Here is a 26,487-nt window from a genome sequence, read left to right as displayed (position 1 = left end):
ACCTGCAGGCCCCATTAAAGCCATCTGTAGCGTGCGTCCATGTTTATCTGCTCCCCCGTCATCCGGGAAGACTCAACCCCCCGCCGCACCACCGGACTCCAGCTCCTTACCGAAGACCTATGGCACGTGTCCCCAAAGTGCCTGGCCCCAATGGACCCCCCATAGGTTGGCGATACAGTGTGCCAACTCCCTTCGTCTGCCAGAAACCTTCAGGTCCATTACCGTTCGCTATCAGCGGGGACCAAGCTGGGGAAGCCGACAAAAGTGGCATTTCCAGAGCGCATCAACATACTATCCCTCAAGCGCTGCAGGCCTCGTAAAATTGGACTTATGGCTCGGTTGCCAGCATAAATAAGTCCCTTTGATAGTTAGGGGAAGAAGTTATGACACTCTTGGGTACGCGTGAGGGACAGTGGCACTGTCATCTCATTCCTGCTACCCTGGCACCCTGGTGCCTCTGATCTTTCTGCCGATTCAGGGCACGCTCTCTTCATTACCGCCGGCCACCGGGGACTTGTTTTTTCTGCAAGATTAATGAGTGCCGCGGAAATTCTCCAGCGCATCTCGATAATTAAGTCTTTGTTTATCAAAAAACAAGTTATATTAGGAGCAGGAAATTCACAGTAATTATTCATAATCCTAACAATTCAAGTGTAGCTACCTCATTTGCCTGTGTAATTCTGCTTTTTAATTTCTTGCATACATTTGCATATTAATTTTGCCCGTTGGCTGCTGCAGGCCTCTGACAGTAATTTTTTTTCCCTTTCTGCGTGATGTTTTTCACAGGGTGAGGCTCAGTCGGGTGGCATTTCGGCTGGGTGTAATGATAAATTATGAATTTTTCTAATTTGCTGCATAATGAAGTAACCCCTTCCGATCCATTTCCTCTTCCTGCGCTGCGGCTTCAGGCCCATCAGATGGTTGTCGGAGCGTGTTTCTTTATCTCTTTGAAATGGCCATGTGGTCATTAGAGACGGCGGTGCCACGCGGGTGTCAAAGGCTGTTTCTCCAGTCGGGGTGAGAGATCGTCAGTTCCCTGGCATCCGCTCCAGCTATGCGCAATGCCTATCCTCATTTCCACTTCGCAAATGGTGTCAACTCCCATTTTCATCGAGCCACTCCAGAAGAGTCAGAGGACCTGTGTCCAGTGCGAGTTGTGTACACCGCGTATGAACGTTGGGTTGATGAACGCATCTCAAAGACAGACTGACGTCCTCCAATTTTTTCGTGCAGTCTTTAAAGCGTTTACTGTTACACAAAGTCGACTGGGGCTGTCAGAACAGAATGAATATTGATGATCTTAAGCATCATGAAAGCAGGATGTTATGCTTGAAATTCATCAGCCCACTTAAAGCACATCAAAGCTACATCGCACACTGAGGCACTTTGGAACTTTTATGCTAAAGTTTTGGGGTTCTGTTATGTGTTTGACAGATAATCATTTGTATACAGTCAGGAATGAGTGGACATGTTAAAATGCGTAAGCCAACATTTAAAGAAATAGGTTGTCCAAAAATGAAAAACTGCCATCATTTACTGTACCGTTCATGTTGTTCTAAGCCTTTTTTTTTTTTTTTTTTTCAGAATGTTTTTTTTTCTTTTTTTTTTTTGTTTGTTTATAATTAACAGACACCCCCCAAAAAGCTGTTATTCTCTAGAAATCAGCAATGTCGGATACATGAATCAGTCGTTATTTTGAGTCGTTTAATTTCAGTGATTAGTCAAGTTAAAAAAAAAAAAATCATATGAATGATGTGCCATTTTGGGTTGCTTCTCAGACAAAAATATTATAGAACTATTTTGTAGTGCCATTTAAGTTTTCTGTAGGCAGTGCAACAGATGTGAGAGTTGCCAAACTGCTATGATACGATGATACCGGCGTAACTAAAAAAACGAGTCCTCTGAGTGTGCTGTGTGTTTGGACTCTACTCTGTTTTTCCTCCATATTCCCATTCTGCTGCCTGTGAAACTCGCTTTACAGTGTGTTTACTGCAGTCAAACAGATACAGGGTCTATTTGCTCTAATCTAGTCTCCTTGTGACTTTGATAGTGGGTCCGCAGGGGTATTTTCTGCTGTGTTCATGTCCATATTGCTGAACCATGTGAAGATTACAAAATATGCATTCTCCTCATGTTCAATAGGTTTTGATGTTTAAAGGGATAGTTCGCAAAAAAATGAAAATGGTTATTTGTTACTAACCTTTGTGCTGTTCCAAAACTTTTTGACTTTTTTCATTCCATGGAATTTTAAGGAATTCTACAGACAACTGTCATGCAATAAATGGGGTCTATCAAAAAAAACATGCAGAAGCATATTAAAAATATGGCAAAAGTGGTCCATATGACTCTAGCACCATGATTCAATGCTTCTGAATTCATGCAGTAACTTTGAGATGCTCACAACAAATATTTAAATCATTCACTACAATCATAATATCTGCATAAGTTCTGTATCTTCTTGGAGTAGCAAAATTCAATACTACGATAAAGAATTCATTCTTTGGAGTTGGTTCATTTCAATGAATCACTGATCCAGTTCATAAAACCAATTATGATGATTCATTCACAAATACTGATCCAGTTCCCCTCCAGACTGAATGATCCAGTTACAGCAGATAACAGCTTAATGGAGAAAAATAAATATCAGTGAATAACTTTATTTATCTACTATATTTAATGCAAAAGCTGTGTGGGCCACTTTTGTTGTTGTTGATAATTTATTATATTTTGTGTCCTTTTTTAAGCTTGAAAATCCCATTCATTGAAGTTGCATGGAAAATAGCAACCATTACACATGTCCTCTTTTTGTGTTCCACAGAATTAATTCAGTCATACAGATTTTAAATGATATGAGGATGAATACATTTTGTTTACAAAAACTGAGCAGTAATTAGTGAACTCCAAACTAAATATCTACAAATTATCCTCTTATAAACAAAACAACCCTCATGTTTACACCTTTTCGTTGCCCAAACTATTTGTTAAACTATGACAATGACCCATGAGGCAGCACTGTGTGCTATTAAGGCATTATCATGTAGTTTGTACTTTTATTCCTCAGGACCTCTCACCTATGATAATGCTAGCTTTGTACACAGGTTGCGCACGACTGACCTGCGCTTGATTTCCATCCTATTTTCGATGTCCGTATGCTAGCTCCTGTTAATGGGGCCATGCTGGTCATTATCGAAATCTAATCAGTTTGGTTGCGGGGACATATGCATAAATGGTGATAAAGAAAAAGGGGCAGCTGTCTGTAAAGGTTAGATGGAGATGACCGTAGAGAAAGGCCAATATTGTCTGATAATATGGCGGTAGCACGGCTCTGTAATTATGAGGTGTCGCCCCATGCAGCTGCTTCCGCCCTGGCTGGCACTGGGTGATGACACCAGAGCGAAATATAGCACGGAGGTCTCTCCAAACAGCCTTAGTGTCAAAAGGGTTGACATTTGAATTCTGATGTGCCCAGAGACATTTACATACTGCTCTCATTACCAGACATTTATCGGTGGCTGTATTTAAGAAAGCATACAAAGAGTTCACGTTGACTTTCACTGTTGAAATGCAAAGTAAATGCAATTAATGACTATTTCTTCTTTCTTTTTATCAAAAGGGGAAGGGGACAAGGACATGTTGCAAGTCATAATCAAACCTGCGTTTCCCACAAGAGCACCAGGGCTATGACGAATGGGATCTAATACTAAGGTATTCATTTAATGCAGGATTTTTTGCACAAGGGTTTGTGAATAGATGAAACGCTAATAATTATTTAAACCCTTAATAATAATAATAATAATAATAATAATAATAATATAATTATTATATACCATTAAAATAAACAAACTAGGTTGCAGTTAATAAAAATGAAATGGATGGAGATATATATTTTATATATATATTTTTTTTTTAAATCATGATTAGCAAATCAAAGAGTGTGATTTGAAGTATATTGTCAAGTGAAAAGCTGCACTGTGTTTATTTACACACATTCAGCTTATAATACTGTGTTTTCAGTGCGGCTCTAATTCTAGCTTTACTTTATTTACATTCACAAATTTTTCAACAAATATTTCAACTTTTTTACCAATATTCTGTCAGAATAAAAGCTTGAAAATGTGACATGTTATAAACTTAAGGGTTTGAATGTTTGAAAGTGAAGAATTGAATATAATAAAATATTTGGATTGTAACTAGATGTATATATACACAAACAACTTGGCCAAAAAAAAAATGATATAGTTAATAGAAAAATCTCAAAATCAATTTTTTTTTTTTTTTTTTTTCATATTTTATCTGTTTTCTTGCATGTCATGGGACTCATGAGAGAACCGTGAACAAGCAAATATTATAAAAATTTTAGGGGCTTTTCAAGTAAATATTTTACATCTTAGGGGTTCGGCTGACAAAAAAAAAATAAAGTTTTAAACATTTTATAAGTCAATTAGCCTTTTCCTATTTTAAAAATGCCCATTTTTGCCAATGTTTTCAGAACAGACGGAACCAGAGTTTTGGTTTACATAATCGGGTATGCGGGGGCAAAATCACTGGGGTGAAAAGGTCTCTGTGAGAGAAGAGAGAGAGAGAGAGAGTGTTGGAGGGGGGTTTGACGTTGGAGTTGAAGCCTGTTCTTTTGTGCAGCCGATCTTGATCATTTACATCAAGTTGACATTCGGAGAGTTTACTCTGGGGTCTGTAATTGTATTCTTTCTCCAGTTCTGCATTGCCAACCGTGAAAATGGAATCTTATCAACCCTGACCAATTTTTAATGTACAAAATGAATTGGCAGAGGTTCAAAAAAGGGAGCTACAATTCAAATCAGGTGAATGATACATGTATTTTTTCCTCTCCGAAATCCTCCTAGCTGTTAGTCGCCCCCTTCTCAATCAGCCCCCACTCACTGCTATCATATTACAATGGATTTATTTTTCTTCAGGGGAAGGGCAGGAGCCACGAGGGCTGAAGGAGGGTAATAGGAGGTGTTCTAACAGGAGGAAGAGGTTGAATTGCTCAGATTTATTGTAGTCTTAGCGGTGGATGAACTAATTGAATTGATGACCTAAAACAAGGACGAACAATTTCTATTTTGCTGAGATCACTCTATCAGAAATACTGAGAACCATATTTCATTCATGGTAACATAGGTAAGCACTAGGGTTGAGGTAAAACATTGAGTTACTGATCCAAAGATGCCTTCTCTTTTTGACGCCTTAATACTCTGTTCACCTAATTGCAATAAAGGCTAGATCGGTCAAAAATGGATATGACCTTAATGTGGTTTTCACCACGGTGATTCGTGTTTCCTGGAGAAAAGGTCACTGTGGTGTTAACGGTCACACCTCAGCTGGTTGTACCTCCATTTTAGGTCCCTAACTAGACAAAGTTTTGATGGTACAGGCAGGGCCTTGATAGAATCTTGGGATGGCTACTCTGTATTAGTGATTTGAACTTATAGTGATGCTTCGAATTAGCATTTTCTCTGAAAATAGAATTCTTTTTCTTCTCTCTGTTCGGTGGAAAAAACAAAGGGAGCGAAACGAAAGTTATACATATGTTAAAATCACATCGGTGACAAAGATCATGTAGAAGTGAACAGCATCCTCAGTCACGCTTGTGGTGCTAATCTCTCTTTTTTTAAAATCAAAATTAGATTTGGAGCAACGGAACAAACAGGGGGCGAGACTTTGGCGTAATATTTTAATCAAATTGTCATGAATGACTGGATGCAATTAGAGAAGCTGTCAATCAGAAACGCAGGGATCCTTTTGTTGCTCGTCTGTCAGAGGCTCGGATGCAGACAGGGCATGATGGGCCGGCATCGGAGATGACCTTTTCTGGCATCCACATGTATATGAGCCACTTTCCCTTTTTCTGGTCAGTTCCGTTCTTTTTCTTTACTTCTTTTTCTGTGGAATGGGAGTGCTCCGCACCCTGTCAGGCTTATCTTTTCAGGGCTGTGATTGGCTGATGCATCATCAGACAGCAGTGAGGGACAAATCTGCTAATCTTTTTAAATGACATTAGAGCTCATGCAGAGCTGCATAGGCACGTTTGAGAAGGAACACCATCAGAAAAATGACTGCCATGGATGACATGTTCACCCTTATTAAAAGGAACAGCAGCATGCTCTCCATAACCAGCCCTCATTCCTTTTTTCCTTTTATTGTATTTTGCATGAGCACTTTAAAAACTAAACAAGTGTGAAAACGATCACTTATTAGAGCAATTTGGGCTCGAGAGTCCTTGACAGTGTGAATAAACGGCCTGATTTGGCTTAACAGCAGTAATCTTTGAACATTGGGGTGTCTGCGCATGGTGAGATAATCAATTTTTGACACACCTAAAGAAAACAAGCATTTTCTTTTCTTAATTGGGCTATTATAAGTGCATGAGGCATAGACAAACGAGAAAAGCATTTTTTCATCGCTGACTTTTGGGAGGAATGTGTTTGTTTCCCTTCAGTTCCTTTGCTTTTTCTACTTCAATAGAAGAAAACATTTTTTGTTCTTTTTCTTTTTCTTTTTTTTTAGGGGGGGGGGGGGTTGTTTGGAGAAAAACAACAGACCACAACACAATGGCTCCAAAACAAAAGACTCTGCCCAGTCACACATGTATATATTTTTATCCCAGTGCGCTAAGCTACGGTTCATTCCCCTGAGTCTAGCAGTAATAATATGTGTCATTATCCACGAGTCGGTATATGTTCATGACTGATATGTTAACAGCCTTGACTGTAATCTCCAATAATTATGTAATGGTGAAGTGGATTAATTTGTTCAAAAATTAATGATAGATTTGATATACTGCCTTGGAGACCAAAAGTGCATGCAATCATGCATATGTATTAAACAAACGGGTACATGCCCTTACACCTGGTGCAATTATAATATGATTCCATACATGATGTGCTGCTGCTGGAACCATCAACTGGTGTGATCGACTGATCATGTGGCATCAGAATGTTTCACTCTCAATAAATATGCCATTCAAGGTTTCTGGTTATGGTAATCAAATCATCAACAATGTTTTACTCGTAGAGCATATTTGCCAGAATATCTGATTATCTATTTATACATTTTCCTGTCTCTGTCTATCTGTCTATCTGTCTGTCTGTCTGTCTGTCTGTGTATCTATCTACCTGTTTGTCTGTCTGTCTGTCCTTCTCTATGTCAGTAGCTATGTCTATCTATCAGTAGGTATATATTGTCTGTCCATTGATGCATCTGTTGGTCTTTCTCTCTGTCTGTTTTTAGTTACTGATTTGCCTTGCATTTGGTTTATTTGATTTTTCTCCGCTTTCAGTCTCATTTATCTACATCAAGGACTTCTTTCAGTTTGGAGATTGAACTGCAGCCAACCTTTACCACTTAATCAGGGGGTTAATACCACACTCAGTGATGGTGGTGTGTTGGACATATTGAGATGTCAACCCATTTACAAAGTGTGCATAGGAAATTACAGAGGTCCTGTGTCATTTACACTCCATCTGCCCCCGATGCTATAAAACTGAGAAGGGTGGAATCTAGGAGGGAGAAAGAGGTGTTCATCAAACCAACAGCCCTCCATTCTTGGAATGGCCGGCACCCTGTCTTTTTTCCCCTACTCTCTTTCCCCCTCTCCTCCGCTCCCCCTCTTCCGGAACACGGAGGCAGCCGATCCTGTGAAATATAACTTGTGGTGTCGGCGGCCTGCGCACGCGCTCCAGCAATATGCTCTCACTCAATCAGATTTGCATAAGTAAGCTCTCAGCAGGCCTGCTCCACTGCCCAGGTGCAGGCCTATTTGCATATAGAACTGTGAGAGGGCTCCCTAGAGTCACTTTAGACTCCAGTGGCTGCTGAGTGAGCTTACGGGCCGCGGCACTGGAGATGAAATTTGAATTAAAAACCTTGGCCGTGCTGTTTTTTTTTTTTTTTTTTTTTTTTTTTTTTCTTGTGCAAAGGGGGGAAATGGGGCCGGCGAAGAGGCACGTAGGCATTGAGCTCAGAGACAGATAGATGGGCCGGGATGGGTGGGGGTAGATGGATGACTGGACAGAGGAAGCTGGATGGGCCGTTTGGAAAGGCACGGTGAATCTTAACATGGTGTGATTTTGACTTATGTGTTTGCCATGAGCTTGCTTGTCGGTCATACATCCCCCATCAGCGACTTTATGAAGTCATAGTGAGCAGATGTTTTGTAATGTAATTTAAGGTTATCTTCGGAGGCATTACAGTATGATAAGTGCTGTTTTAGATTTTTTTTTTCAATGTATTTGTTCATGTGCACACTACAGGATTAAACCTTTCTCCCTGTTTTTAAGAGACAACTGCCTGATCTTTAAGCACTGAACCATTTATGGTATGTGAAACTAGTTTATGTTTACATATATATATATATATATATATATATATATATATATATATATATATATATATATATATATATATATATATATATATATATACTAGTTTATATATATATGTATATGTATATATATATGTATGTATATATATATATATATATATATATATATATATATATATATATTGAATTGTTGAAACGTTTTTTAATTTTAGATTTTAGTTTTATATATTTACTTTATTTCAGTTTTAGTACATCACATTAAACTAAATGAAAATAATAAAAGCTACCTTGGAAACCAGCTGAAATAACATAAGCTCAAGAAATTATTTTATATTTTATTACAGTTACCATTTACTTTGTCAACTAAAAAAAAAAAAAAATTGTATTATTATTTTTATTGTTAGTTATGCATTTACGTAACATGCATATCAAAACACCCAAACAAGATGTTTTTGAATGAACTCTTTTTATTATTATTATTATTATTATTATTATTATTATTATTATTATTATTATTATTATTATTATTATTATTATTATTATTTTAAACAGTTTATTTATACTGCTGACAGTAGCAGTGTTAAGAAAACATACTTTTGGGGGGATGTTGGTCTGCTAAATGGGATATTTTCTAGTTTGAAGGGGTTTGTATGCATACAGTTATTGTAATGTATGGCAACACTCAGATTGTTTCAAAGACATTGGAACTGCATGATCTGGAGGTCAAAACATATCCCCTTCACACAACTCCACCTCTAAACTGATTGCTAGAAATAGTGTGCATCTGTTTAATGTTAAATCATTCACAATTTATTCAAAAAGCGTAAATGGTAGATATGAAACATTGATCAATTTCAAACCACAGAACATATTTAATCTGTAAATTAAGAAAAAAAAAAAAAAAAAAAACAGCCTGACCTTTGAATGGATGCTTCAATTTAATTGTGGCCTGGGGTCAGTTATCAGTTATCTTTTATCAAATTTATTTATTTTTTATTTTATTTATTTATTTTGTCTAGTTCAGGCATGTGGACTCTGAAGGTGCTAAAAATGAATGCTGAGGGTCTGTGGAAATGTTCAAAGAAAGATTTTATGCAATTGGATTGACACAACCTATATGCAGTCTATGAATTCCATGTACAATATTGACTATATTCAAACTGAACATGAAAGGATGGATGGGAAAAGGTGGATCCACACCGCAAGCTCTTTCCCCCCATGATTACTATGTACAGGATAGCCTATATTCAAACTGGACATGAAAGACTGGATGAAAAAGGATGCATCCTCAAGCTCTTTATTTCGCATGTATCAAAATTGCAAACGTCTGACCAGTCGGCCCTTATCTGTGCGGCCAGATAGCATCTCAAAACAGGCCTGTAATGGGCACATGCTCCATTTGATAATCCAAAAGCCTTGTCCGGAGATAGGATTTATTTATTTTATATTTACCAGGGCCCAGGCTGGAGGCTTATGGTCTGGAGAGAGCAAGTGAATTACCTATACAAAGGAAATGCATTTTGGTCCCTGTGCTCCTCAGACTGGGTTAACATTATGGCTTCCATTCTGCCCCTTGCCTTGTTTTTGATTGATACTTTTCAATTACAGTCTCTTCAACCTTCCCCCTTCCAGCCAACATTCAAAATGCTTTTTCTCCCTCACGTCTGTGATAACTTCAAACATTTAGGGGGTTACAGGAGCACCAGTAACCCTGTTTAGCTGGTGCAGTAAATTGGTTCCATGTTCAACATAATAGCAGTGACAGGGTTTTGCTAGGGAAATCAGTCCAGCAAAGGGACATGCCAACGATAAGACATCCAGCTTTGAAATTCTATTTCTTGGTATCAGAATTAAATCTGGACGTTATATTTCTTTGCCAGCAAGGCACTCTGTAGTTGCCTCCCGTCGATGCTATTTGATCATTGGTTGACAACTAATACTAACCCGGCCCGTCTTGTCCCTTCCTTTGACTTTTTGGGTGGGGGGGAGGTTTGCTTTTTTGCAATGTTTAATCAAGAACATCTTTATTTTAAAGTCATGAATTGTGTTGTTTCTTTTTAGTGGATGTGGAACAACTTTTGGTGATGTTTTGAAGATACTCATCATGTAGGAACCTCTTCACTGTATAAAATCCTATTTTTAACAGACATTTTTATCTTATTTTTAGTAAATATAATATGATTAATATAACCCATACATACATATATAGATTTTTAAACTGCAAAACAAGTTTAAAGCGTTTAATTTAAGCAAATTTCCATGTCTTTTTTAATGTTTTGTTAAACATATTGCATTGTATTATAAACTCATTATGAAGTCAAATTGCTTAGTGTTGCTTACTGAAAAAAGTGTATGTAAAAAAAAAGTGGAGTAAATAGTGCTAGTAAATTTTACAATTAATTGCAAAGAAACAAAGTAACACAATAATCTGTTTTATTTACAACTTTGAAAAATATTTTTACAGTGTATGAAGTAATTTTTCTTGTTAAACTTCTATTTTTATTTTATTTATTTATTTTTAGTTTTTATTTTTGTATTAGACATTTATCATGAAGTAATAAACTTAGTGTTGCCTAAAGATTGGTGTAGTAACAAACACATTTAAAAATTAATACATTTTAGAATTATTTCCAAAGAAACCACAAGTAACACATTGAGTTAAAGAACATTTTAAAAAGGAAAACTTATTCCTTGTAAAATGCACTGCTAGTCATTTAATTGCAAATTAAATTTTTCTAATTTATATTTTTAGATATTTTGTTTATTTTTATTTATCTAATTTTTACCTGTTAACAAAAACATGACGATGACAGATTGCCTCAGAGCAACTTGCCAATTCTTATGAGAAATAGCCTCCAAAAAGTTATGCTACATCTCGAAACTTACAGCCTAAAGTGTTCTAATCCTTAGCGGCACCAAAGCATTCTGTGCCCTAATGCCATTAATTATCATTTCCATTTGGATAGTTTCAACTGTGTCATCCCCAGCTGTTTCATTAGGCCAACATTTTCTGGGAAAGATTCCCTCTCGCTCGCTCTCTGACTAGCGGTGCGTCCCTCCTCACCAATTCACAAATGCGCCCCATTCGCATCAACTGCTCAACTTTGGGAAGTAGCGGTCTGGGATTAATACGTGTTAAGTATAGGAAATGTGTCTTTGGTAGGTTGCATATGATGTCTCGCCATAATATGCATGTATTTATAGTGCATGTTACTTAATCTTAACTGTAGAAATGGTGAGGAAATACTTCATATAGCATCTCAACATTGGTAACCCGCTGAGTTGGTGCTTGTGTTTTGCTGTATATTCGAGATGCCCGTGTTCGTACTGTACACAGGGACAAACTGACGGATGTATTTTGAGGGGATTAGGGATTCCAGGCATGTTCGGGGAGGTGGAGAGAGAGCTCCTCCTCAGTTCACCCTGACATTGTGAGTGTCAGCATCAGATCACTTTAATCAGGCAAGGGATATGCATGATAAAACGGATAAGGGACTTTAATCAAAAAAATTCGCTGGTCTGGAAACGTGACACACTCCGACAAGCACGCCTCATCCCTGCCGCACCCCTGTGTCACTGCCAGGCGTGGGCTCGCCATGAATATGCATGGCAGGAAGGCAAGGTACCACATTAAAATGTGCTATTGTTTGTTCAGCTGCACGGCCACCAGAAGAAATAACCAGCAGACGCGTACAAGATAAGTTTGCTAAAATCCATCAGAAAATCCCACAAGTATGCACTCACAAACTTAGATAGACAAACACAAGGAGGTTCACGTGTTCTGCCTTGCTTTGACCCGTTGTGCTGGTACATGGTACTTTGATATATTCAGTAGTTCTGAATAATTAGCATATTCAAATAGAGTATGTATATTGGAGAAGGTACTTAAGGATCGGCTAATGTCCGAACTTGTTTCAAGCATCTGGTGAAAATTTTATTTGTTATTAATTCCTGTGTATCTATCATGTGCAATTTTAAATTCTACCATATATAATTAATATGTAGATCTATCGATCTCATTAATAAAAAGTAATCATTAAATAGTTACATTTTGAAGAATAAATTAATAATTATTTTCAATTGCTCTTTAAATATACACACACACACGTTTATAAAAAATAATTTGTACAGAATATGTGACCCTGGACCTCAAAACCAGTTTTTAAATTTCCTACCTAAATTACCTATATATATATATATATATATACATATATATATATATATATATATATATATATATATATATATATATATATATATATATATATATATGTATATATATTATACATTTAAACTTTTACTTTTTAATTTATATATTATATATTATACTATACTAAAATCCTCATAGCATAATTTGTATATGCACATGCTAATAATAGCTATATGATATATATATACATTTATACTTTGACTTTTTAATTTATACATTATACTATACTTAAATTACACATTTTATTTATATATATCGAAAACAAGGTGAATTTCTATATTGTATATTTTACTGTTTTAATAAAAAGTACATATAATAAATAACAATATTGAACACTGTATTAAATAAATATTAATATTACTATAATATTAATTATAGTTATTAATTGCATAAAAATTACAGGTTTTAATGGTTTTATGTGTATGTATGTATGTATGTATATATATATATATATATATATATATATTTATATTTGTGTTTATATATATATATATATTATAAAAAGTATATATATATATATATATATATATATATATTATAATTACATATATACCGTATAGATAGCTTGATATTAGGTTGTAAGTTTTATGTTCTATTTACATTATAGATGACAGTTTTCTTGGTGACCTACATGTATAGAGAAGCTTGAAAGATAAACACAGTTGTCTTTGATGAAAATCAGTCTAAACAGCAGTAAGAGCAGATGTAAACTGACAGCTCAGTGGAATCCATGCACAAACTCTCACGTCAACGTCAAGCTAATGAAGTATGTTTAAGTGCCATTGATGTGCTAAAACAGTGACATGTGACTGCCTCTTGAGCAGTTGTAATTAATTAGCTTAAAACGAGTTGTACGATGCCAGCCATATATGCATTGCAGATGGTCTTTAAAAAACCATGTCTATCTCTTTATAGTACGGAGTAAAAAAAAAAAAAGTAAACCTTCATTACAACTGATTTGTATTGTGCACACACATCTTACTACTTTAATGTGGAGCGGTAAAGAAACAATAGTCTCTTTGATTCTGGACTTTATGTGCGTATTTTGTTTTGATGTGTCTGTCAGGGTTGACTGCGATTCACAACAGTGTCGGAGTGTTCGACTGTTTGATTGTTTACTTGAGGAAATGTTAGTTCATTTAAAGGCTTCTTTTTTTGTGGCCGAGGTTTGTGTGTTTGTTTACTTTAGCAGTCTTCTAAGTGATTGAATATGCAAAGCAATTTTTGGTGATTATTTTGTGCTAATTCGAAGGCCTCTGTCTTTTGTGCCTAGCCAGTTATTGGTTCACCCTCCTGAACAAATCCCTAGAATTCAGAGGATCATCATTTGGAGGGAAGGGAGCTTGTTAACCTAATGATTAAGTTTAACCAGGCCTTGAAGGAAGAAGAAGGATGTGGTTCAGCTGAGCAGAACTGAGTAATGGGTTGTAAATGAGGGGTGTTGGCAAGGGACGGTTCTTTGAATATGGAGGTGCTGCTCTGTGCAGGTCAAGGAGCTTCCAAAAATGACTCCCAAAATAACCTGAGCGAGAGGGAAAGGGATGAGAAAAACAGAGCGACTAGGAACTGATTATGATCTCAGCAAGAGACGTGCACTAGTTTCTATTTTCTGCATTTATCCCACTAAACGAAAAGTGCTGTTCAAAAGAGTAATTTCATTGATTGAAGTCTGTAAGAGTAAAATAATGTGTAATAACAATCTTAGCATTGGGATTTATTCCATCCCACTGTTATATTACTGTTTTAGCTTAAGCAAACATCACTACATGCATTTATTATTTAACATATTGTGTAATATTTTAATGTCTGTCTCATATAAATGTTCATATATTGGATTAAAAAAAAAGGGAATTATACTAGTTAGTTTTTTAGTTTTTAAAGTAGGGGTGCATTTAAATATTTTTAACTTGCTTGAGTGATATTATTTTGGTAGGGAAAAGCATAATCATAGGTATGTATAGGTAAAAAGTCAAAGATTTTAGTATTACCTTAGTTTCAGATTCCATCTTTCAATAAATAATTATGTAAAAGTTATTCTGAATGATTTTAAGAGTCTGAGTGTCTTTATACAAATTCTTTATAAATCACAACAGAAAAATATTCCTTTTGTTTTTTTTTTGCTTTGCGTTTTGTTTTTTGTTTTTTTTCTTTTGTTACAACAGAGATAAAAGGTACTAAAATGTCCGGCAAAATATTTGATGGATTGTGAATAACTTAGCTTTATATTTGTTATATTTGTTTAGTACTTTTGCTTTGTGTTAGTTGTTTTGTCTTGTTTTTGTTTTGATTTGTTACAGAGATGAAAGATACTAAAATTCCCGGCAAGATAGTTGATGTATTGTGAATAACTTAGCTTTATATTTGTTAGATTTAAATTATTTTGCTTTGTATTAGTTGTTTTGTCTGGTCTTGTCTTGTCTTGTTTTGTTTTGTTTTGTTACAGAGATGAAAGGTACTAAAATGCCCTGCAAAATAATTGATGGATTGTGAATAACTTAGAAAAGTGAAGTGAAAAAAAGTGAAAGTCGTGACATTTGTCAAGTATGGTAACCCATACTCGAAATTGGTGCTCTGCTTTTAACCCATCCAAGTGCACACACACAGCAGTGAGAAGTGAACACACCGTGAACACACACCCGGAGCAGTGGGCAGCTATATATCCAGCACCCGGGTAGCAACTGGGGGTTCAGTGCCTTCAGCTTCAAGGGCACTTCAGCTATGGGTATTGAGGGTGGAAGAGAGCGCTGTTCATTCACTCCCTCCCACCTACAACTCCAGCCAGCACCGAGACTCGAACCTGCAACCTTTTGGTTACAAGTCCAATTCTCTAACCATTAGGCCACAGCTGCCCCACTTAGCTTTATATTTAAGTTTTGTTTTTTGTTTTTTGTTTTTTGTTTTGTTTTGTTTTGTTTTGTTTTGTTTTGGCTAAAATGCCCGGATTCTGAATAGCTTGGCTTTATATTTCTCTCACAATGTCAATAATGTGCATACATGTTTCTTCCATGTATTGATCCTTGTTAGCTCATGTCGGTATGATATTGTATATTAATTTATTGTTGAATCAGGGTTGCTTTGGGAAACTTCTGTTTCAGGTATTTTACCTAGTCAAATCAGAGCACACATGACCTGATAAAATCTGCTAAATTCATAAACCCCACCAAACATGTTTAGATCTTAGGGTAAACAATCTATAATCGCCAGTAACTACATCCGAATGGATTTGTGGTTTATGTTTCTAGCCACTGCAGGTATAAAGCCAGCTGAATGTGGGATGATCTCAGGTGATACCCCTCACCGCAACCTGTCAGCGAGACACTTTGCCCACAATTAACCAAAATAAAAAGAGAAAACCATGAACAAAGCAGAGACACGTTCCTAAACACTGGCGCCTGTGTTGAGCTTGAGTGAGCGTGTGGATACAGTCGAGTGCTGCTCTACATCGGGTTCGGAGTGCAAGCGCTCTGAGTGAAATTACAGCCGCTGGTCAGACCTGTTGCAGGGAGTTTGTTACAGAAATGGGTCCTACAGTGGAGGGGGGAATATTGAACGCTGAAGAAAGAGATACAGCGGCAGAGGATGTTTGCTGTAATACCCAGGCCAGGTTCCTCCACTGTGAAGTGGACAGATCAGATGCAGACGAGATTAGATTTCCTTTAAAAGCCTTTCCCTCGCGCTAATGGCATGAGGCCTCCCGCTCAGAGGCCAGAGTAAGGTCAGTGGCATGGAATTGAATGCCCCCAGGATAATCTCACTTCTCACATCCCAAAGCTAGGAAAGTGACACAGGATTTAAATTGGCAGAAGTGTGCATACATATTGAGATCTCAGCGATGGCAGGTTAAACACGCGTATTTGGGGAAAAAAAAGACTGTTTGGGAAATGCATTGGGTTTGTTTAGCATCTGCGAATGCTTTTTGCCTTAATATTTGGGGAAGTTTGTTAAAGAGTTGCTGTAGTTGAGGAAGGTTTGAATTGGCCTTAGTGGCCAGCACTGATCAGCTTTCAAATACCCAAGCTTGAGGCTGTGTTTGAGGTTTTGCTTGAATCCTTGGTATTCATCCAGGTGAGTGTGGTTGGATATTGTGGCATAGTGAATGCTTAATGATTATTTCTAGTTTAATCTCAAGTCATGAATTATCCCCAGTGTTTCTTAAAGGGGTGGTTCACTGTTTTTTTTTTCTTTTTCTAGGCTTGATTGTGTTTATGGGGTGCAGTCTTGTGTTAATGTTTTTGTTACCTGTCCAAAGTTTGTTATAAAAACACATTATTTCTCACATAATTTACCCTCTCTGAGAAACGCGCTGATCATTTCCTGCTTTTATGTAGCCCCTACCTCAGAAATAGGTGATGGGCTCTGATTGGTTAGCTAGCCCAGTGTGTTCTGATTGGCTAAACTGCCTCTAGTGCATGTCTAAACGTCACGCCCCTCACCTCAGCAGCATGTGCTCCAGTTGTATTGTAAACAACAGCGTCGTTGATATCGCTTATTAGTTTGAGCCCGATTGAGAAGCAGAGGATATTATTGAGGATCGTGCAGAACCTATGCAAGCATGGCTTTTAATGGTAGTCCTATGTTTTTTGTTTGTTGTTGTCTCATACTTTTAGATACGCTATTATTTGTAAATGCTACTGCTTATGTTAGCTTTTAATATACGGTTTTATCCTGATTAAAGCTTTAATACAGCATGGCAACTGCACGCGCATCCATGTTTTACGCTTCTCATAGCTATGTGAAAATAAGTGTATAATTGGAACAGTTCATTTTTGGAGTTGAGCTGAATGAGAGAGAGAGAGAGAGAGAGAGAGAGAGAGAGAGAGAGAGAGAGAGAGAGAATGCAGAGTCTAAAAGTACATGCTACAAGTTATGCTTAAATATCTAAAACATGTTTTTGAACTTAACTTTAAGTAAACAAAGACTTCACATCAGATACCTTTCCCTCCCATTATGCATATTATGTGAAGCCACTGTGTGCCCCCAGAATTCAGTATATGCCAAGGTGTCATGCAAACAAGCTGTTTGTTTTTGTCTGTGCCAAAAACCTTTCTGATCACGTTATGCATAATCAACCATTTATAACAATTTGTCAATGTTTTTTTTAGTGCTGTCCACGACCTAGAGCAAACATTATGATATTTGCCATCAAATATGCTGACGAAATCAAATGGGCAACAGTTGGTGGAGAGCATCCTCAAAGTGCCCTTGTGCATATGCTCGCTGAGGCCTCTGAGAACTGTAAGTTCATTTCTGATATGGAGCTTCTTCGGTGGTTGAGTAAAACGGCTGGTCTGATTGACTATTGTTGAAGTTAAGAGACAGGGGGCATTGAGTGTTTTATCATCTTTTTACAGACAACAGCACTCGCAAACCAAATGTTTGGGAAATTACCATTACTTTTAATCCTTCAAGTACAGCCAGGCAATTTTCTTTTTGAGGAATTATTCCTATTTCTTGCAGAATTCTCAGGTGTCCCCTCAACTTTTTAAAAGACAGATACCCACGGTTTATTGGCAGGAGTTATTCATTTAATAAGGGTTAGTTTCAGAAGCACTTGTATAAATCATTTAGTTGGAATTAAGTCCTTTCATCCACTCTCGAGATTAGAAAGCCATTAATGAATTATTTGAAAGAAAATATGAAAAACTTCAATGCAAACACGAATAACATAACCAAAGCGAAAAGTTAAAAGCCTGTAAGAATTTTTACCAAATTTGACATTATCTTGACATGCAGACTTCAAATTTCTCTCATTTGTTTCCTTTTTCCTTTGGAGATACAGTTTTATTCTGTTATTGTTTTGTAATGGCATTGAATAGATTGTGTGACTGTCTGAGATGGTTAGAATCACATTCACACTTACAACTCACAAAAACACATAATTTAAAAACACATGCTGGACCAAGTAAGGAACATCTAGAAAATATCTAAGCCGCATTTAAGATGTCATGGCTAATGTTAATGATTTGAAAATAGAAGAGTGGGGAAAATACAATATGGGAGACCAGAGCTAGTCATACACTTTTTTTTTTTTTTTTTTTTTTTTTTTTTTAAGCCAGTGAATATTTCTCAAGATTAAACTTCTGTGTATATGTACCGGGGCAAGTTGTCACAATGGAAATGGCCATTAAATAGCATATTATACACCAGGATTATTATAATTAACTAAAACTAAAACTGAAATTCAAAATAAAACCATTAAAAAAACATTTTAAATGTTAACTGAAATAATGATAATTCTGTTAGGTGCCAAATAACTTTTCTCTTTTTAATTTAGCTTGACTTGATCTACTAAACTAACTAAAACTGAAACAAATATTAATAAAGAAGACTATATAGACCAATAAAAAACTACAAGAATTACAAAAACTCACAACAAAAGTACTAAAAATAAATTAAAATAAAATCAGAAAATATAAAAGTAAAAACTGATTCAAAATATTAATAAAAACTATAATAGTATCTGTCATGATAATAAAATAATAATGTTATAGACTTTTCTGTACATTTTAAATATTAATCTACTGTATTATCAAACCAATAACATATTTGTGTATGTGTGTAAAGCGTTACTCACAAAAATATTCTTATTAGAATTAATTAAACAATACATTATTTCATTTTATGCTAAATTGTATACATTTATCAACATATGAAATATGTGGCAACCTGTCGTTGATGCAAAATACACTGAGCATAAAATTTCAACTCCTTTAATTTATAGAATGTAAGATTATTATTGTAAATCATTGTCCCTTGTTTAATTTGAGAAATACTAATACATAAATGTCATAAAGAAATATCTCTGGTATCTGAATTACTTACATGAGATGAGAATCTGCAGTGACTGACGTCCTGAACTGCACATGCCATTGCACATTCATTCTGCTGCCCACCAGGATCTCTTTCAGCGTGCCCGATTCCCCTGCAGTGGATCTCATACCACTGGCGTGATATCTGTGGAACCAGAAGGCACCTGAAGTCTCTCCAGCCAGGCCCTGGATCAGTCAGCCGACCCGTTCCAAATGCACCCCTGAACCATGCATCAAAATAGCGCCACAGCCAGTAGCTCAGTGGGCATGGGGCTTGGGCCGCGGGTTGGCCTGTGCCAGTGCAGGCCTGGGTGAACACGTCAGATTGATTTATGTGACGTGTGGCCCACCCTGACCCCTGTTTGTGGGCAAGCCGGTTGAACCGTCTCCCATGGCTGGTGTCCACCTGTTCTCTGGTCTGAAATATCCCTCTTCGCGCTGGGCAGGGGCGATGCCAGCAGCTCCAGGGTCACTGATCACTATTCAGATAAGGAGTGTAAGTTCAGGTTAGAAAATGTGCATGAAGTATTTTTTTCTTGATTCCATCAGGAGGACATTAACAAAGAAGAATGACCACAGGAAAGCGCTTTTCTAGCCCTTCACTAGCAGCTATACTGAGGTGCGTCAAAAGATCTCTCCAAAATAAAGCAAATACTGAAATAGTAGCAATATATGTTACTTATATTTAATTTTGTCAGAATGTTGATCCTTTTCTCTCACAGAGTGTGTAGTGTTATTTCAGTGTGTATATATATATACACCTGTCAAAAGTGTGAAAACATGATTTTTAAATATCTTTTATGAACTCTCTTCTGCTTTCCAAGGCTGCTTACAGTAAATACTGTAATATTATCAAATAGTATTACAATTCAACATAACTGTTTTCTATGTGAATATATTGTAATTTAGTCCTCTGATCAAAGCTGAATTTTCAGCATCTATCTTTATTTCAGTCTTCAGTGTCACATGATCCCTCAGAAAACATTTTATATACTGATTTGGTTTTCAGTTTTTATTGGGGCTCAGTTATTAATAATGGTTGTTATTATTATTATTATATTACAGCATATGCTTGTTTATATACTACTATTGTATTTATTAATGTTTTGAATTAGCTTTTATTTTTGTTTTCAGTTCTAATTTTAGTTTATTTTACATCTGTAATTTTTTTTATAAATCTATTTTTATCTTTATTCAGCTTTTATTACAGTTTTTAGTACTTCAACTTAAGCTTATTTCAGTAAGTTGCTAAGCCAACATTTCTAGTTTTTCATCCAATATTTATAGTTTATTTCAAAATGATTTTAATCATTTTAGTTTTAGTTAACAATAACAACACTGCTAGCAGGCGCTACCGGGGCCATGCTAACCAGCCAAACCCTAAGATCTGATTGGTTGATAGGAAAGTTGATTCAATCAGTGTTCAGGAGTAAGTATAGAAATGTTTGCCATTTGCTTTTAAAATAATATTTTTAAACATTTCATAACACGTTTGTGCAATACAGCCAAGCAAGGAAAGACAACTTTATGTAGCATTGGAAATTCAAATTAATTTAATTGAATCAGGTTTTTTGAAGTACTTCTGCACAAGTCACCAAGTTCCATTCTGAGGAAAAAAAAAAAAAATTGCATGAAATAATTTGTAGTAATGTTCATACCATGATTAACTCTTCATTTCAGCATTGTCTGACTGGCTTGACATGATTAGTATCAGTGTCATGTCTTTGTGAAAGTTTGCAGAGGATGAGAAAGTTGAGGCAGTTATGAAACCTTGCTCAGGGCCGGCCTCCTCAGCGGGGGTTATAATTAGGTTGTCTTAGAGTTCCACCAGATTGTCCAAGTGGAAAAACAATGAAATTGAGAGAATCGTTGGCCATCGATACACAATTATAAGACTGGGACACCAGTACTTTTAAATTCTTTCACAGCATGACAATCCCAGCGATTTGATGTTTTGATCCTCGGGACGCTGCTCGCACATGTACAATCAACCGAGAGGAACACATTAACAGTCTACTAGATACGTCAAGGCAATAAAAGAAATGTAATGAACTTAATGCCTCCCGTAAAGCCACATTAAATCCACTGCAAAATTTCGAATATACGTAGGTCTCATGACTATCTGCTGCTGTTTTTTTCAATCCTATAGATTCGAGTAGACTTCTGAATTGATTTTATATCTTTGTAATATTTATACATTTTGAAATAGTTATAAATCTTTTTAAAATTATATTGAAGGATTTTACATTTAATGTTTTTATACTAGTTGTAACCCATTCAGGCTACTTTTCTGATGAGCTGTGGACATCTGAAAGTAGCAAATCAGCAATTTCTACATGATTTGATCTCATATTTCATGATTTAGTTTTTGTTTGGCTTTATTTTTGTACTATTGATTATTTTCTCATTTATTATTTTATACTATTTCCTTCTTCTCTTCAGAGAAATAACCACTGTTCATAAAAAGGATGCATGTCCTCGCATGTCCTCATAACTTCTTACTTCCACAAATCTTATGACTTTCTGACTGACTGTACTTCTTCCTGGTTAACTGACATGTTCAGACTTCCCATCATTTTAATGCTTATCATAATTTGTGAGAACATTCTTTTTTAGGGTGTCATTACTCATGTCAAAACTGGTTGTTAAATACGTTAAGATATGTTAAGATATGATCGTGTCCTGTCAAGGACCGTTTCAAATTAGACATTTCTTTTGAATTGGATATTTCTTGATGGCCTAAATTTTAATGAACGGCACCCCTCTCATGTTTGCGGTTTGATATGAAATGGTGCATTGGCGTCCTTGATCTCCTGCAGTCATCCTCGAGGTGTTCTCTAATATGGCTGAGAGTGACATGCCTAGACAGTTAGCATTTGCACATCAATAAGGCAATGCAGAGCTTTGACCCAATTACAGGGCTGGAGATCAGTGAGGCTGGAGCTCCGGTGGGTTCGGCTGGGGAGCCTCGTGCTCAGCTTGGCAGGGTCAAAGGGAGCCGGGTCACTCCGTCAGCTCTCGGCTCTCAGTCTCGGGGTCAGCCGGTGGTCAGAAGATGAGAGAAAGCGCTGCCTTTTGCCTTTGAGTGCTGTCATCTTTTTCTCTTATCTTCCTCCCTTCATCTGCCTTTTTCTCACAGACACATGCACACGTCTCATCTGCTGATGAATATTGGGCCTCTCGCCTTTATATACACACACACACACACACACACACACACACTTTTCTGTGAAGAGGTAAAAGAGGCAGTGACTTTTCAAAAAAATGTTGATGTTAATTTTATATTATATTATACAGTATATAATAATATTGTTATATTGTTTTTAAATGTTATTAGGTATAATATTATTATATTGTTTTTAAATATTATTGGTTGTAATAAATAGTATATATAAGATATGCAATAATTTATAATATTTTATATATTTACTTTTTTCATGTAAACACACATGTATGTATACATACATACATACGAGTGTGTGTGTAGCACTATGTACAAGCAAACATATGCTGTATATACTGTGTGTGTGTATATATATGTGTGTGTGTGTGAAAACAGAAAACAGAACAGGAAAAAGCTCGAGCTCTCATAGTTTTTGCCTCACCATTCGGAAGTCCACCACACTAATACACACACACGCACTCATTACACTCGTCATGCCAAGAAGTGACCTGTCAGTCAGCCCATTCCCACAATCCTTCACCTCCTTCAGAGGAGTGGAGGAAGAGTAGTGTATGGGTTCTTTTCTTTGTTAGATGTATTGTTAGTTTTATTTATATTTTTTTAATAGTGTTTTTACGGCAGCGTCTGAACTGTGTCATTTCCATTATTGGAAAACCCAACGCGATTAATGAATAATTTTCATTTTTGATCCATTATATCATGCCAGTTGATCTCTTTTCCGCGCGGCTGAATGATAGCGTCGTTTTCTGCCCCTCGATCAAATTTAATTTGGCCCTCTATTATATTACAGTGTTGCGACTGAAGTGTCAATTTTTGTCAGGCAATTAGAAGCTATAACCTGTGAAGCTAAGTTTGATAGGCATTGTAATTGGATTGTTTCAGCAATAGCTTGAAACGCTTATAGCTCTTTTTTCCTCTTGTTTCCACCCTTTTTCACTCCTTTCTGGCTCCTGATAGCAACTCTTCCTGTGTAACTTCAGAACAAACAAAAGATGGTGGTCTAAAGAAGGAAGCTAAGAGTGCTTGCCTGGCAGAAACTCCCCCCTTTGCCGCTTTCCCGATTTGCATGGATTTGCAGTACGTCTTTTTCTGCTTCTGTGGTAGATGCTTGTCTATTCATCTTGACCCTGCAAGAAAAACATAGTGCTAAATTTAAAGCTCTTGCTGGCAGAATTGTGGCCTTTGTAGGCCGTGACATAGATGTGGAGATTTCTATAGGAAAGAAAAAGTAAAAAGTTTAAGAAGTTAGAGTAGCTAGAATATTAGAATATAGAAGTTAGAATATTCTTCTTTTTTTATATATATATACAAAACAAAACTAAAAATCCAATTATATAGGCTATTGTATCTTATATTCATGGCCATATTTTTGCTGGAAAAAAATTAATATTAATTATGGTGACAGTATCAAACTTGAACATATACATTTATAATAAATATAAATTTAAATTAAGTACAATAAAATGAAACACCCCCATAACTTACATAACTGAGTCGAGAACCTACAGGGAGAACAGATTTTTGTGAATCTGTTCATCAACTGTCCAAACCCAACGATTCCAGGAGAGAGAGCAATTTGTGAACCTGGACCACAAACCAGTCATAAGGGTCAATTTTTTTGTTAAATTGATATGTACATCTTCTGAAAGCAGAATAAATAAGCTTTCCATTGATGTATTGTTTTTTAGGATATGACAATATTTGGTTGAGAAAAGTTTTCCAAATGAAGTCCTTAGCAATGCATATTAGTATAAAGTTTATGGTGGTAAATTTACTAAATATCTTAATGGAACATGATCTTTACTTAATATCCTAAAGATTTTGGCATAAAAGAAAAAAAATAATAATTTTGACCCACACAATTTATTGTTGCTATTGCTACAAATATACCTGTGCTACTTATGACTGGTTTTGTGGTCCAGGGTCACATTTAGAAGTAATGAACGAACCGATTTTCTAGAATTAATCAGTTTTTTTTTTTTTTTTTTTTTTTTTCCAGTGCTATGTTTTGGTAACTATTCAGAACGAATCAATTCACTAGAATGAATCAGACCTTTCAGCACTACATAGGTGGCGAAACCATTTTGGACACGTTTCACTAGATTGAAACTGATTTTTCAGCACATTGTAGCAGACTGAGCCATTTTGGACAAATAGATTCGCTAGAATGAATCAGACCTTCCAGCTCTACATAGGTGAGGGTACAATTCTGGACGAACTGATTCGTTGGAATAAATCGGACTGTACGAAGATACATATGTGAAAGAGATAGGTGAGTGCTTTGAACTATTCATTCAGCTCAGATATTAAAAACCGCGATATAGCCTTTGGTTGTGCTATATCGCGACTCGTTTAAACGAGTCGGTTCAACACTAATTCGAAAATAGGAGCAGGGGCGCCGTTACGGTTTCTGGGCCCCATGCACCCTCCGTACAAATCGCATTCCGCGTCCTTTGGTAAATCGCATTCCGGGGGGTCTCCCTTGGTAGGCCCTTAGAATCATCCTAAACTCCCCATCCCCCTCCCTCTTACCGCACCCAAAATTAACTATGGTTTTAAGCATGGTCAAAAAACAAGGGACTAGCTGTCTCGCTACTGAAAAATGTCCTCACTAACACTGGCTCTGATTATTAAAAAAAATATTGGACAGTTTGAACAGCATAAATTAAGTATCATAATTTTCACTGTGGCTCTCTACAAACAATTTATTTTCACCATGCTTAGTAGGCCATGTTTATAAGTGCACAAAATGGTCACACATGTCAGAAGTGCATTATTAGTGAGTTTGAGAGCTAAACTGAGGTGTAGAGTCATGTTAGATGAGCTCAAGATATGCACAGTTTCTGTGATGAGAGCTGTTAAAAACCTTCGCCTGTGTTGAGTGTTCTGCCCTTTATGGCAAAAAGGAGGGCCTTTTTCAGTCAGAAAGTAAATTAGGCCTCTCATAACGGCCTATTTTTTGTCTCCCTTTCTTTCTCAGCATGACAAGAACTGTGACACGGAGTGTATTGGCCAAATTAATGAGCACTTCCTAGTAGGGCTTCAGAAACACATTAAAACACTCTTGAAATGAGCCGTGTTCAGATTTTAGCCACAATTCTGTTACATATGTGAGACCTGAGACTCCGTCAAGTGTGTTTTTGCGGACTTGGTTGTAACAGAGATACTCCCTCAGTAGGAGCATCCAAATCAGAATGACAAATGCTTTATAATTTGCCCTTTCAGCTGGAAATGCAGGTGTCTTTGTTAGAAATGCACGATGGTCAGAAAAGCTGCTCCTACATGTAATTACCAAAAGATTTTTGGCATACACACCAAATGATTTTTTCCCCCTCGCTTTCCCCAGGAGTTCCAGTAAACACTTTCCCCTTCCTTCACAGTAGGAGAAGTAAAATTATACATTTGGTAGAATGAATCTGAAATTGTTTTGTTTTCATATAACTCCTAAGTTTTATGTAAGTGATGTCACTTTGCATAGTTCTATTCTGTTAAGTTTGTTAGTCTTTTAGTTAATCTCTAGCTTTTTCCTTTTCCCCAGCAGCACTGCAGGCTTTACTGTAGTTGATATGTCTCTATAGACAGTCATTATTATTCATGCTTTGGCTCATAGAGACATTTGCCTATCAGACAGGCCTGGATTAACATGTGGCTTTTTAGCACCTGGAGCAGAGATGCTCTTCTTGAAGGTGCTCAAAGAGCATCAGGAGAGGGGGTGGAAGTCGGTATGATTGTTTGTGCAAGATTTTCCCCCCTCCATGCTCTCAGAGCACCGGTCCCGTCGCTCCTGGCAACACCCCGGGTGACATGGGCACTGCCGATGCCTCCTGGGACACACTGTGTCACCTCTCAGCGAGGCATCAGGCTTTTGTTTCATGTTGAAGCAGGGTTGGAAAATAACGCATGCATGTTGAAAACGCAAAGAAGAGAATTAAAATAAAAT

At 36.6% G+C, this 26,487-nt stretch overlaps 1 protein-coding gene across 1 annotated transcript in view; it reads right to left on the bottom strand.

Moving 5' to 3' along the window:
- Positions 1-19,577, bottom strand: part of LOC109100313 (protein phosphatase 1 regulatory subunit 37-like) — a 90,460-nt gene extending 70,883 nt beyond the window's left edge. The window contains exon 1 of the mRNA XM_042743103.1: positions 19,377-19,577. Coding sequence (XP_042599037.1) covers positions 19,377-19,424 — 48 coding nt within the window. The 5' untranslated portion in view covers positions 19,425-19,577. The remainder of the gene's footprint in view (positions 1-19,376) is intronic.
- Between the last annotated feature and the right edge of the window lie 6,910 nt (positions 19,578-26,487).

This window comes from Cyprinus carpio, chromosome B17 (assembly GCF_018340385.1).
Source record: "Cyprinus carpio isolate SPL01 chromosome B17, ASM1834038v1, whole genome shotgun sequence".
NCBI lineage: Eukaryota > Metazoa > Chordata > Actinopteri > Cypriniformes > Cyprinidae > Cyprinus > Cyprinus carpio.
The sequence above is the reverse complement of the archived record's forward strand: the minus strand, read 5'-3'. Positions and strand labels throughout refer to the sequence as shown.